General features: G+C 34.5%; 1 protein-coding gene and 1 long non-coding RNA gene across 2 annotated transcripts; both read left to right on the plus strand.

The window, feature by feature from the left end:
• Window positions 1–11,489: 11,489 nt before the first annotated feature.
• LOC144999925 (uncharacterized) lies at window positions 11,490–12,120 on the plus strand. The gene is made up of 2 exons (XR_013661051.1): window positions 11,490–11,805; window positions 11,895–12,120. It is a non-coding gene; the product is annotated as an uncharacterized LOC144999925 (long non-coding RNA).
• A 1,357-nt stretch (window positions 12,121–13,477) lies between these two features.
• LOC145001882 (AP-2 complex subunit alpha-1-like) lies at window positions 13,478–15,998 on the plus strand. The gene is made up of 8 exons (XM_078961213.1): window positions 13,478–14,030; window positions 14,405–14,502; window positions 14,613–14,675; window positions 14,765–14,862; window positions 14,956–15,235; window positions 15,321–15,413; window positions 15,523–15,624; window positions 15,736–15,998. Exons 2-8 carry the CDS (start codon window positions 14,437–14,439, stop codon window positions 15,781–15,783), a joined length of 750 nt encoding a protein of 249 aa, XP_078817339.1. The 5' UTR covers window positions 13,478–14,030; window positions 14,405–14,436; the 3' UTR covers window positions 15,784–15,998.

Genomic DNA, 15,998 nt, shown 5'->3' on the forward strand with positions numbered 1-15,998 from the left:
GGCGGCAGCTCATACATATATATGTCACAATGATCCAGATTTGTCAAAATTTCCAGGCTTGGGCTTATCAATAGATATTATGTCAACTTACTAGTATAAATTAGGGATGAAAGTGGGTCCAAATCCGAACCCAAAAAACCTGAAAAGAGGAATTGAAGGATTTGGAGACCCGGAAACCGAACCGGAGGAATTGATTCCGATTCAGTTATGGACCGGGTAAAGTGGGTAACCGGAAATTGATAATTGGAGCCAGTTTTATGTATTAGACCCGAATAGACCCCGAAACCTGGAAATAGAAATGCAAAAAAGTACTCGTTTTGTGTTGCTTCATGCTCGACAGCTTTCCTTTGGGTTTGATGAAGGGAATTTTTTTTTTTTTTTTTTTTTCGTACAAGCCCTCGGCAATGGAAAGGCATAAAACATCTATTTTCTTTATTTTTTGGCCGCCCACTATTGGTAATAAAAAGAAAAATAGCTACAGATTAGTACTGTTTTGCAAAAATTAAAATGTCAAATAAAACACGCGAAGGAAAATAAATAAAAAACCTCAATGTTTACTTTTTTTTGTACTTCATAATATATATAAATAAAAAACTATTTGTCAAGTATCATTTGGAGGATTTTGGTGGACGTGACTCACGTGAGAAAAAAATAGAGATGCGAGGGCAATAGTCTGTAGACGTCGATTACGTACCATTTATTTATTTAATCATTTATTTTGCTTGTAGATCCCCACCCAGTGTATCCGGAGTCTAGGACTTGGTTGACATAAACAAAAACCAAGGCTTTAAATTCCGGTTCTTTAATTACCCAAACCTGCTTTCGGCCCATTATCCGGTTCTTCTTTAGCAATGTCGTTTTGGTTTACCTGGACTGTTGGACCCATATCCGGGATACCCAGTATCTAGATAAGGCTATATTTTAAATCCAATAACCGGTCAGGTTTAGCATCTATCGGTTCAACAAGTTTCGATCCGATTATTTTTCGGTTTTTAATCACATCCCTAGTATAAGGTTATTTTTTTGAACGCCAGAGCTAATTAATAAGTTAACTTATTTTTCGAGCTTTTTTATGCGATCATGTTCGGTAAGTCGAAAAATAATTTATAAGTTACTTTTTTTAAAAACCTACTTAGACTAACTTTTTTTTTGGAGATTTTTATAAAATTTCCAAATATAATTCTTAATCAATTATAGAAACACATTAATTTAAATGCCTTTTTACGTCATTTTATATATTCCAGCTAGCTTTTCAGTTAGTTTTACCAAACGTTATTTTTTATCAGTTAGTTTTTCAGCTATCAACTAGGTTTTTATTTAACAACTAGCTTTTCAGCTATCAGTTAGCTTTTCAGCTAACAACTAGCTTTTCAATAATACACTAAACATAGCCTAGATAGATCTCCTATATTTGTGTGACCTATGCTAACACTACTAGAAACATGATTTTGAACGTGATGGATTTAGCAACGAAAAATATCTTTAGCTAAATTTTAGCAATTAGCGACGGGCTTATGAGGGATCCATGACGAATTTTATACGCATATGGATTACCAAAGTTGTATCCGTTTATCAAGAGAGTTACGAGAGATATGCTACGGAAACGACAATAGACAATATCCCTTGCTAATCCAAAAAACAATGACATGAGCTCTTATCGGTTACATATCTATTGTTGCTATTACTTTTGTAACATCTTGATTTCTGAGGTATAACATTTCTATATGCAAGTATAAGTTTGTGTGGGTGACTCGACGAGGTGGTGCCTCAACTCGCCGAGTAGGGTCGCGACTTGGTGACATGTTTAATGAATGGACTCGACGAGTCAGGTATCTGACTCGCCGAGTCAGCACTGCTGAGGAAAACCCTAATTGCTCGGGTTTGTGACATATTTAAAGGCTCTTATGGGCTTCATTTGCGGCCACACTTCCCCTTGAGAGACCCTAAATCGATCCAGAAAGCTTAGAGAGATAGAGGGAGCTAATTGCTTCATTTTGGTGCATTCTTGCAAGGAAGAAGGAGAAGGTTCAAGCTTGACTGACAAGAGGGGCTCAGATCTTCCACTATTTCATTCAAGGATGTCATTGGAGGTATGAATCCATACCTGTTTCCATATGATTAGTAGATGTCATGAATTTAGGGCTTCTTTACCGTCTTCTAAGTTGAGATATGAAGCATATGAAGTCCCATTGAGGTTTAGACATCATATCTAAACCTTGAGAGGTCCAGACAGTCCCAAGAACCCAACTTTATGCAGTTACATAAGAATATTGAACCAAAGACACCATTTTGAGGGTTATTTTGTTAATTGGACCTAGATGAGTAATGCATGGTCATAAAGGTCGAACCTTTACGTGATTAATGAGCCTTAAGTGCATAGATCTGATGTTTGGGAAAGTATCTTGCACTAAAATGGCTAAATGCAAAAAGAGTCTGAATAGACTCGCCGAGTCGAGTCGCTGACTCAGCGAGTAGCGCAAGGTTTTATCTTGATGAACTAAGTCAGGTGGTGACCCGACGAGTTAGGGTTTAGCTCGTCAAGTTGGAGCTTGCTAGGGTTGCCATGAATCGAATGGACTCGATGAGTTGCCCGAGTGCACTTGATGAGTCTGGTCAAAAGTTGGACTGTTGACTGGAGTTGACTTTTGTTGACCTTAGGGTTTGGTCAAGATGAGTGTAAGAGGTCAGGAAGGGTAGAATGGTCTTTTACCCATCTGAGAGAGAGCATAGGAAGAGTATAGTCTAGCCTTTAAGATCCATTGTTAACTAGAGGTAACTTTTGTATGTGATTAGGCGGAGGCTAGATCAGTGTTTCGAGTACGAGATCATCCGAGTTCACCCGAGGTGAGTCTTCTCACTACACTTTACCTAGAGTGGTAATTATGTGTGACCAGAGGGTCTTATGTGCTTGCTTGAGTTATGCATTTTGTCTGTGTGATTTTATGCTATGTGCTATAAAGACCGGACCGGAGGGTCCAACGAACTATGAGGCCGGAAGGCTCTCAACCAGACCGAACCGGAGGGTCCAACGAGCTAGACCGAACCGAAGGGTCCAACGAGTTATGATCGGACTAGAGGGCCCAACGAGCTATGAGATTGGAGGGTTCCACTGAGACACATTGACCGGAAGGTCTTACAGAGCTATATCCTCGAGTGGCTAGTTACTTGTGCGTGGTATTTTGGGGAACTCACTAAGCTTCGTGCTTACCGTGTTATGTGTTACGTGTTTCAGGTTTTCTCAGATCGCGAGACGACACCGACTTGATTGTACACACCAAAGAAAAAATTATGTTTCGAGGATCCTAGATTATTAACTGATTAAAATTAGAGTTATGTTATGTTACTAAATGAATGATGTTTTCTAAAATGTGTTATGAAGATTATATGATTAAAAATTAAAAGTTGTTTTGAAAATTCACGTCGTGACGACTTTCCTTATGAATTAATTCACTCCCCTAAATCATTTCAACTAAACTTAATCCTTCTCCTTCCCAAATGAGACACTTTTTTCATCCTCACAAATCGAGACCTTCTCCATCCCTTTCTCTTAACCAAATTTCAACCAAACACCTCCACCCCCAACTTTTTTTATTCCGGGCTTATTTAATTCATCGTACACCATATATTATTTCTACTACGTATTTCTCCCCTTTCACACTTGGACTGCGCTTCTTAATTTTATGCAATCGACGGAATTCCACAAGAACCTTTTCCTTCGTCTTGCTTCCTTCTACTACCTTGCAACCGCTGCCTTCTCCACTATTCCCTGACCCCACTGTGATTTCTCCATCATCGTAGGACTCACTATCGACTTTCTCCACCACCGATGTAATTTTCAACATCGTCACTGTAAATGTCAGAATCGAATACCTCCTTCTCCACCATAGATGTAACTACAAATTCTATATATAATCTTGTGTTCTCTCAATTGAGAAACTTGTTTTTGGTGTTCTTTTTGGAATTTCTTATTTTGGTATAGAAAATCTAGATGATACCTAATATTGCCATATTTACTCATATATGAGACAATTCTGAAGCAACTTGCCAAATTTTTTATTTTGCACCGAGATTTAAGATCTTGGCAAGATTTCGAGTCGGACAGAAAAACTATCACTACTATAAAAATCGACATTAGCCACACAAAAACCCATCACTATAGACATTTTATGACATTTTTTTTCATTATACACGTAAAGAAATGTTGCGTCATTTTTTATAAGTTATAGTTATGTTTAATTGTGGTGATTATAACCCATTAAAACCCACTATTAACGTAGAAACCGTCACTATATGATTGCAATTTTTATCGTTTTTTAATCAGTTTTTTGATAAATGTTACGATAACCTACTTTCTTCATAGGTTATTTTGTTTTCATGACACTTTTTAGTCATGTTGATTTTAGTCATATATATATATATATATATATATATATATATATATATATATATATATATATATATATATATATATATATATATATATATTAAATAGTGTGAAAAGCTAAAACATTGTTTTTATGTTGTCATTCTGCAATGAATTTTGTATCCACAACTTTATATTATTATTCAACAACGTATAAACAAATAGTTACAGGTTAAAACTAAAATTAAAATTTAATACAAAAATGCATATATATATATATATATATATATATATATATATATATATATATATATATATATATATATATATATATCTGTGTGTGTATGTGTGTGTGTATATATATATAATAATAATAATAATAATAATAATAATAATAATAATAATAATAATAACAATCTAATAAATATATGAATAATCAAGCGTTAATATTCATATTAGAATTACGTCAACAATATACATATACAATATTCATTATAGAATAATAACATAAACATAACGTCTTTACGTTTTCCCACTATTTATTGCTTTTATTTGAACTTTTATATATATATATATATATATATATGTGTGTGTGTGTGTGTGTGTGTTTATGTTCACTTGAGACCATGTTAATTTTGTGAGACAGTGTGACGCAATCTAAAAATAAATTTTAAATGCAAAATAAAAGGAAAAATCCGAAAATTATTTTTTTAATTATTATTTTCGTCAATTTATTTACCTAAAAAAAATAAAACCTAATAAAAAATAAAAGATAAAAAAAAATTATGTTTTTTTTTTTGAAAAATAATGAAACATTTTAATAAATATTACACTGTAAATATTCTAATATGATTTTTAGAATATTAGAATATTCTAGTATTCTACTAGATTTGTTAGATATGTAAAATATTCTAATATTCTACTAGAATATTTAACACATATTTCAAAAAAAAAAAAAAAACGGTAAACTTTTTTATTTTATTTTATTTATGTATTTATTTATTATTTTTTTTGGAAAATATAAATGAAAAAAATAATATTTTAATTTTTTTTTTTAATTTTCAATTATTTTACATTTTAAAAATGTTTTTTATATACAAAATAAATGACTAGGATTGTATCTCCTTGTCTCACAAAATATAGCGGTCTAACATGAACCTAGCTTATATATATATATATATATACACACACACACACATAGGAAAACGAGCCTAAAACAAAATATTTTCCATGCATAATACCTTGAGGCTTTGAAAAGAACAAAACACTGGTCAGATACGGCTACAAAACGCTTAACTTGTCAGGAGGCTCAAATAATCCTTCGAGTAAAAGATTCACCTGTACACGGTTAGACTCAGATGAGAGCTGCACAACAGGGTCTAATCAACTACTATCAGATTATTTAGTCCAACTATAAACAACTTCGCATATACCCCGCATAACAAGCAACTCTGTATATCCCAATCTTGCCTGCCATTATCTGAAATATCAGATTCCTACCCGATTGCTGAGCCAACAAGCAACCTTGCATTTTCCCCATGCGAACTACGAAGGACACCTCGTCTAACAATAACTACGCTATCTATACCGCGTACTCATAACTCCTTCAATCCTTTTGATCCATCCGATCATGATAGGCTGACAACCTGTCGCCATTGAATCCGACGTAAAAAGGTGAATACTACCAAAATAACTTTAGTCTTACATCACGCCCGGTCTCCTTCGACCTACCGTTTCCTGATTCCAATTACGTTATGAACTACTCACAACCTTGCGAACTGGCCCACCCTGGCCTAATCATTTTAAAGAATCCGTGAATGCTATGGGTCATCCCGCAGCCTTACAACACCTCCCACACTATCTGGCCGCTAGTGAATGATACAACTACCTCGCAGTCTTATAACACTTCCCACACTATCTGGCCGCTAGTGAATGCTACGGCTACCCCACAGTCTTACAACACTTTCGCCCCAACTGACTACTAGTGAATGTTACGGCTCCCCCGTAGTCTTAAAACACTCTCACCCCAACTGACTACTAGTGAATGCTACGGCTCTCCCGTAGTCTTACAACACTATCACTCCATCTGACTACTAGTAAATGCTATGGCTCCCTCGTAGACTTACAACACTTTCACCTCACCATAATCGCAACCCAATGCCTTACCCCCAATCTATTAATTCAAATACACTCAGAGTCGAGCATACACTCGATCGAACACCCCGGGGTGAACTCGAGCTACGTTTGGGACCCCGACTTAGTTCTCCGAAGCTTGATATCAATCACCAATAGAGCACGATCTCAATGTTGGTAATTTTCCCGGACTTCCAACTCACACAATCCTCAATCCCAATAGCCTCTTGGGCAGTCATTCTTCTCGACGAGGATGCGAAACTTATCCCATTTTCAAAAGCGCTCCTGCTTCTAAATCCCGGGATGATTCTCTCCCACTTTGAATCAACTAAATTCTCAAAGCACACAAGAATATATCCTAGATTCAATCCCAAGATGCCCCATGTAGTTGGTCGAAGAGATCGTCAATCCTTGGGAGTGGATAAAGGTTCTTCACTGTTATCTTGTTCAGCTCCCTGTAATCTATACACATCTGATGCGACCCGTCCTTCTACTTCACAAAAAAATTGGGGCTCCCCAAGGCGAACTGCTCTGCCTAATGAATCCCTTGTCTAACAGCTCCTGCAGCTGTGTAGACAACTCCTCATCTCGGGAGGAGCCAACCGATATGGTGCCTTGGCTATCGGAGCCGCACGTCCTGAACTCCACCTCTCTCCGGAGGTATCCCATGCAGCTCCTCTGGAAATACGTCCGGGTACTCTTACACCATTAGTACATCACTCATAGTCACTTTACCCGCCTCCCGAGTATCCATAATGTAGGCGACATACCCTGCACAACTCTGCTAAAGGTAACGTCTAACCCTTGCTACTGAACACATAGCTGGTCCATACTACGGCTTCTCGCCCTGATTCACCAACTCTACCCCACTTGGGTTCATGACACGTATCAACTGCTGCGCAAAGTTGATCACTGTCCCATTAGGGCTCAATCAATCCATGCCTATGATAACCTTGTTCCCACGCAACAGAATGGGAACCAAATCCACTAGGTATCGCTCGTCTTACACCCTCAAGACGTAATCTCTGAAAACCTTTTACGCTGTCCGGGCGTCAGCAATCTCAACCTCTAAAGGACAATCCAACAACCCCGAAGACTCAGAAAACCTCTTGCTAAGTGAAAGGGAAACAAATCGAATAATACCTGAACTAGGATACCATTCACGTGGAACGATCCTAAACAACACGTAAAACATAGCACATAAATATCATAAACGACATATACCAAGAGTTAGGGAGAAGAAAACATACCCATCACCACATTCGGTGCGGCACATGCCTCCTTGTTGGTCAGCTAGAAGGCTCGACTCCTCACCAATGAAGCATCTGTCTTGCTCTATCGGCCATTTGTGATTCGCTGGGTTGCGGGAGCTGGTGCCGCTACTGGCGCTCCTAATGTCAACCTCGGGCACTTGGACTTTTTTATGTGCTCCTGATGTCAACAGTCAATAAAATTTTCAAAAGTTCTAGTACTTTTTTCAATCTGATTTTTTATTTGTAGTGATGGTTCAACTAGTTTGGGGGTTCTAAGCGTGCCAAAAATTTGGGGCCCTTTGGCCGTTAGTATACTTAATTTTATAAAAATTTGGAACCTTTTGGCCTTTACTCTGCTTAGGTGTGATACTGTGATGTAAAAGCAGTGGAACTCAAGTTGCATGATTTTATAATTAAAAAGGGAAACATAAAAATCAAGCAGTAAACTAGAAACGCGAAAACCGTATGGAAACACCAACTCAAAAAACAAAAATCAAACAGAAACAATGAAACCGAGCATTAATCAATGAACAAAGAATAATGGAAAAATTAGATAATGGAAAAATAATAATAACCTGAATCGGCTATTAACCTTAATAGGTAGTCCAATAATGAAAAAGTCAAGTGAAAATAATGACAACACATACCTTGAATCAGTTGAATGAATCATTTAAGATTTTTAAACAATGGAGAATTAAATATATTAATCAGAGAATCCAAGAATGGAGAAGGAAGAAGAACAATGAAGGTATTTCAATAATCAACAGTTCAAGCAGCCATTCAATGTTCAAGAATCGAGATTGCAGAAGCCTAGATCGATAATCACTCTAGTTAATTAAGAAATCAACGACAATGAGGACGGATAAGAAAGGAAGAAAAACAAAAGTCTTGCTTTTGATTATTGAGGAGGCATGTATGTATCGATAATCAACGAATCGGGTTGGAGAAATAGAGATATCAACATTCGGAGGGCCCTAAGCCCTAACTTAACTTAATAACACATAAGGTTGGACTTGGTTATTTGTTATATATAAAAATCAACATACATTTGATATATAATTTACAAAACTTAAAACGTTCTATAAAATCATCAATTAATAGTAGAAGTAACAAATAATATAAACTTATGACGGTTAATAAAAACCAATAGATTAACTATAAGTTTTTTTGCTACTGATATTGGTTTTCAACTTTTCATGTATTAATATTAAACCACAATTTTTTGAAAGTTATAATTTTAATTAAATAATTATATTTTCATCAAACATGTGGGGTTCGCTTGATTTACATAAATATTTTCCATCTCTATAGGTTTATTTAAGAGTCCGCAATAAAAAAGCTCAAATGATCTTCATTTATTATAATAATAATAATAATAATAATAATAATAATAATCAAATGAAAATGAATTTTACCACATGTAATGTTTTTAATATATTTGCCGCATGTAATTTTCTTATATATTATGATTTTTTTATTTTTCACTTGTTATTTTCTGTTTTTTTTTTCACTTTTCTTAAATTAAAAATTCTAGAATTAAATACATAAGGTATTTAATTATATTAAACTCTCTTAATAATTTATATACAAACCTTAAATAATTTTACAAGATCATGATACAAATTTCAATATTTCTGGTATTATAAAAAAATATGTATATATATGCTTACAATTTTTTATATTAAATCTTTCTTTTTAAAACATTAATAATACATAGATCTCACACTTAGTAATAATAATAATAGTAATATCAAAAAAGCTCCAAAAATATAAATCCATGAATGATTTTTCGAATATTACAAAATCTCATTTAATTTTTTTCTCATTTAATAATTTTTCTAGATGGTAAATGTGATTATGTATCTAGATTTCAGTTTAAAGAAAAAAATAAATGAGATTATAAATATTTTTATTAGTAAAATAAAATGGGAGTTGCTAAAACAAACCAATGGGACGTATGATTGTAGGTTTATTTAAGATTTCCTTATAAAAGCTACATACATCGTAGTTGACCTAGGTCCTTGGCTCATACGATCTTCATTTATATTGGATCTCTTTACATTCCATTAGATTATTATACAAGACAGAATGTGAGATAATTGAAGCAGAATATATCAATGGGTCCTGTAAGTAAATAGAATAAGTGATGATCATAAAAATGACTTTCATGAATTAAAAAGTAGCTCATTTGTGTGTGTATATATATATATATATATATATATATATATATATATATATATATATATATATATATATATATATATATATATATATATATATATATATATATATATATATATATATATATGTTTTAGAGAGGCTGAACAATATGCAAAAGATCATGTAATTGTTATGTATGAAAAAAATTAATGTGTAGGAATTAAACTCCTAAATTAAAATTTTGAAAATTTCATATATACTTTAGAAAAACAACATAATATTATATTGTCTTTAACAATAAACATTTCAAAAAGACTTTCTAGAGGTCTTAATTAGCACAACATGAAGTATTATGAATTAAAAAAATAGAAATTAACAATCTTATGATAGATTGATCTCATATTCTTACTTTCCATCTTACCCAAAAATAATCCAAATTTAAATGATGGAGATCGACTTAACTCGATAATATCGTAAAATTGTACAAAAATATGATCATGATAAATATTTAAAAAAATTGGCGTCTAACCAATCGGCTTAAGTGCATGTTCCCTTGCTCTTTTTGGCTGTTTTCACATCGTTTTGTTTTCCGGGGACCACTGTGCCTTCAAATAATTTATAAAATAAAATTAAAGTTTTTCCTCTTGTAATTTAAATGGTTGATTTTAGTCTTTGGATATAGGATACTTAAACACGTCAAAAATGATAAGATCAAATAAATGTAAATACTATAATAAGGGCAGGCGTAAATCGATGTGACGTATTAACAAACCTGTCATTTAAAAGTATCTCCGAATGTCAATACTATTCGGAAGTTATCGATAAGAAAGGATGGTATCAGTACATATTGACTTTCTAATTTTCAAAAGTGTCATCAGCTTATTTAAAATGTATTTTGGTGTTACTATTTTAAAAAATAATAATATAATTTCATCAAAATTATGTATTATATGATTGAATTTTTCTTCTTGTCTATTATTATAATATTACCTAATTAAAAAAATATGTGTTAATATAAAAAAGACATTTTCAATAAACCCGCTATCAAATTAAAAAAATGTATTTAATATTATAATAGTGAGATTTGGTGAGATCTAAATTCAGGTGCTACTAGGTGTTTGTTCATATGTAACTTTCAGAGTCTTCGTGAGGGTTTGCGCGTTTAAGTCTCCCTCATTGCTTACGTGTCCAAGAGTAATTTAGGTGGTATTCAACGTCGTTATTATGCCACGTCATCAACACCCCTGCCTATTATATCCCCATTGGATGCCTCCCCATTCTTCATATCTATTCCCCCGCCCCCACACACCCCACTAAAATCATAGGGATAATAAAGAAAGCAAAGACATGGAAGGGCTAATTCCGTTTGTGTATAGGGCCATCATGCAACCAAAGAACGAGGACGCCCCTTCTTCATATGTCCGGCTTCCTACTGGTGATTCCGGTCGGTTCCAGTCCTCCCTTATCAATGTTTTTCGGTCAGACCAGGGGCGGAGCTCAGCCTCACCCTTGCCATCCTCCACCACCCATCGTCCGAATATTGGATCATCAATGTTGGAGTTCAGCCATCAAGCAGTCATGTGATGTTCATGAATCAAGATTGCTATACATGTATAAAGTGTGATCTAGTTATAGGACTATGCTCCTGGATTGGAAGAGTTAGAGAAGGAAGTCTTTTCCTTGGTTATATTTTACAAGATGTTATGGTGCTCACAGTTTTTCTTGTGTTTTTTCATTTACTTGTATCAAGTCTGTGGTCAACCTAAGGTGGACACAGGCGAATCGAGTCTTGATATTAGCTTGCCATCAACTTGTGGAAACAATTGTATATCTTCAACATATATATTTGATAATAAAGATTATCTTCTGCATTATGGCTTGATTGGTGCTGAGTTTGTAAGCATTTTCGGTTCTGTTGGTAATACGAAATATATCTTATGAGTTATATATTCTCTTGAATTTTACTCCTTTGTATTTTGTTTAAGGCTCGTAAAAAAAATGCACGGGCAGCACGGCAGGATCAAATAGTTAGACTAGGCTCCTTGGATTGGAAAAGGAAGTGCAGTAATGAAACATGAATTGAAAGTACACGAATGGAACTTGGAACGAATGGCAGCATAGAAATTAGAATGAATGTAACGAATTAAGACCCTCAAAATTATTTGTGAAATTTACAAATATAGTCATTATCGTGAATTACTTTGCAATAAATTATCTAAAATTAGTCATTAGTCAAAAATAGCCACTTAAACCGCAATTAAGATTAGCCCATAATCTGTGGTATGCTCTCGCCTCAACTGCTGTATGGTGATTTCCGATTAGTGGGTCTTTGAAGAACAATACCGTAGTTACACTACAAGAATATCAGCCTTTAGCGGCGACTTAGGCTTTTAGTGGCGACAAATCGCTGCTAAAGGCCTAAGTCGCTGGTAATAGCATCGCCGCTAAAGGCTTATCATCCGAATCCGCGTTTTCCCCATCTGATACATCTCAACCATTCGGTCAAGTATCTAATCCAACGGTTGGGGTCCCTTATCCGCACAAACCTAATACCGGCGATATTTGTGTCGCCGCTAAAAGTCTAAAAAATCGCCGCTAATAGTTACCTAAAAAATGACGCAGTACCCTTCCCTTCAGATTGTCGCCGCTATTGACTCGTGTCGCTGGTAAAACCCTAATTGTCGCCGCTAAAGACTCTCGCAGACAAAAAAAAAAAAAAAAAAAACGCACGCAATCTTCTCATTTCTTCCCATTTTCAATCTATTTACTGCTACTACGCTGCTGCTCTTCCAAATTCCCCCGATTTTGTGTTCGATTCGTTGATTCCAACAACATATCTCCCTACATTGTGTGAGATTAGGGATCAATGGTGGTTAGGGCTTCCTGTGACCGATTTCTAGCTCTATCTATTAAAGAAAGGTAAGTTGAAGTTCTTGTATCTCTTTGTCTTTGTATGTTAACTTCGATTTCTAGCTGCATTTGATGATTAAATTGCAAGAAATTGTTCAATTTCAGTGTTTTTGGTGGTATTGTCTTTGGGTTTATGGGTGAGGGTATTTTCGGGTGAAGACCAATTTTTCCGCCGACATATCCGTTGATTTCCGCACTACAGGTTCTATTATTTCATTGTGAATTTGGTATTTGTATGTGAAATTATGTGAAAGTTGCCATATGTGAAAATTGTGTGTATAATTGATATTTGTATGAATATATGTGAATTTGGTGAATATATGCCAATGTATGTGTGTTTGATGTATATGTGGTATATGAGTATTTGGTAGAAGTATATATATATATATATATATATATATATATATATATATATATATATATATATATATATATATATATATGTGTGTGTGTGTGTGTGTGTGTGTGTGTGTGTGTGAAATTACACTACAAGAATAAACATCTATAGGGACGAGATCTACAGGGACGACATGTCGTCGCCATAGGGTTGATGGATTTTTTTTACTTTTGAAGTTATAGCGACAACTTCTCGTCTTAGCATTTTAAGCGGGAAAGGAAATGGATTTGCCGCGTTCTTGAAATACCTGTAGCGACGACTTATCGCTCTAACAAATAACGAAAATTAAAAATAAAATATTTTTTTAATCGCTTCATGGAAATAAAGGTGGGACGTGGTTTTGGGGATAACTATAGGGATGACTTGTCGTCCCCATAGCTTTTTATGCCCAAAATTAGGAGAGCAGCCCCTTCATTTCATTCATGCACGCTCAATCATCAGTCTGTCTCTCTCGATCGATCGACAATTCTCCCCTGGCGACTTCCTCACCTCCCACTCCCGGCAAATCTTCTTCCTCTCTCTCGATCCTCATGCTAGTTGTCGAAGACCACGACGATTAGCTTCAACACTGACGATTCTAACTATTGGCTTCATTTTCACCTCTGGTTCTTTATCGATCGACCAGAAACCAGATCTTAATTCGGAATCAACACAGATCTAATCTACGTGGCTCCGGATAATTGATGGCAGGGGAGGCCTCTGCGCTGTTCCTCCTCGATATCAAAGGTCGTGTTCTGGTGTGGTGCGACTACCGTGGCGACGTGTCTGCAGTTGATCAGGCCGAACGTTTCTTCACCAAACTGATTGAAAAAAGGTATTTTCATGTTTGCCTTTCTTTCAGATAGCTTTTTTATGTTGTTTGTCTTGGTTAGAAACCAAAACACGATAAGTAAAACAATATGTGCTCATAAAGTAGGTTGATTAAGCAAAGATGTTTGTATTTCGAGTTAGGTATTGGTAAATCGAGAGGGTTTGAATAAGATTCTCAAGGTCGAGTTGTTTATGATAATGGTGTCACTTATCTAATAATTTCTTCGAGACAGAGCTGTAATGCTGTTCATATATTCTAATTCCTTTTATTTCTGAGTAGATTAACATCTCTACAGAAACAATTAATTTTGCTTGTGAAGAATATAATTAATTAATTAATTAATTAATTAATTAATTAATTATTGTTTTTTATGATAGGCTGCAAAAATTGTGCTAATGTTTTCTCAGACATGTTCATGATAGAGGAGGATTTTGGTAGAGCTAGAGGATGTAATCAACATCACACATCACACATGGTGATTAATATATTTGGTTTCTTGATTGTGAATTTAAAGGTTTTATGGAAAATAACAACAAACAATGGTAATCCTTATCACTCGATAAATAATAACTAGTTAATATACAGGTGGGGAATATTGGTGGCAGAGAATTTGCTGAATCACTAGCACCTGATGTTCAGAAGTTGCTTGTAAGTTCAAAAATACACATGGAATATAATTTAATTGTTTTTCAATTATAATTTCAATTGCTACTTTCTACTTACTTTATTTACCTCAGCTTTCAAGTAGTTGCAGACCACTAGTGAGAAAGAAAGTTGCACTATGTCTATTAAGACTCTTTAGGAAAAATTCTGATATTGTGAATGTAGATGGCTGGTATGTTTGTTTCCACCTTTACATTTTACTATTTCCCTTTTATTTTTTTTTAATCTACACTTTTGACTTTTTATTGTTCGGTCAAACTTTCAGGTCAGATAGAATGGCACAACTATTAGATGAATGTGATCTTGGTGTTTTGACATCATCAATGAGTCTTTTTGTTGCTTTAGTAGCCAACAACCATGAAGCATACTCAAGTTGTCTTCCAAAATGTGTTCAAATTTTAGAAAGACTTTCTAGAAATCAAGATGTTCCTCAAGAATACACATACTATGGTATCCCTTCTCCATGGCTTCAAGTCAAAACAATGAGAGCCCTTCAGTATTTCCCAACTGTTGAAGATCCAACCACAAGAAGAGCACTCTTTGAGGTTATATATTTTATTAAAAAATAAATAAAAAATCCTCTCTCTTTACATACGAAACACTAATATAAAGCTTATTAATTGTGGTTAGGTTTTACAATGGATACTCATGGGAACAGATGTGGTGAAAAATGTTAACAAGAACAATGCTTCTCATGCTGTGTTATTTGAAGCTCTTGCTCTTGTAAGTTTATACAAGTTTTTCTCATCAAATTAACAAACAGATTTGGAGTAACACAATTTATTAAAACTTGTCATTATCAAATCTAACAAACAAATTGGGACTAATACAGGTCATGCATATTGACTCTGAGAAAGAGATGATGTCACAATGTGTGGCTCTTCTTGGAAAATTCATAGTTGTGCGTGAACCTAATATCCGGTATTTAGGTCTGGTAAGTTACAATCTTTTTTCCCTTTTTGCCCTTTTTGCCCTTGAAGACTTGCAGTATATAATGTTTTATCTTTATTGGTGAATATGATGTTAATAAAAATGGCTTATGCAGGAGAATATGACTCGAATGTTGATGGTTACAGATGAAAAGATCAAATAGAAAAAGGACAAAATGATCATTTTTCTTTACAAGTGTAACAGTGAAGTTGTTATGATAATGCTGCAGCAGTTACAATATTTTCCAAATTTCAGGAAGCTGCTCTCTGAAGAATTTGATGCAAAGTTTGGTAAATCTGAATTGGTATAGTTTTAAAACATGTAATGCTTGAGAATTTTCATTCAATTTGTACCATTTTAAAACATGTAATAAAATCA

This window comes from Lactuca saligna, chromosome 6 (assembly GCF_052625555.1).
Source record: "Lactuca saligna cultivar CGN05327 chromosome 6, ASM5262555v1, whole genome shotgun sequence".
Lineage (NCBI taxonomy): Eukaryota > Viridiplantae > Streptophyta > Magnoliopsida > Asterales > Asteraceae > Lactuca > Lactuca saligna.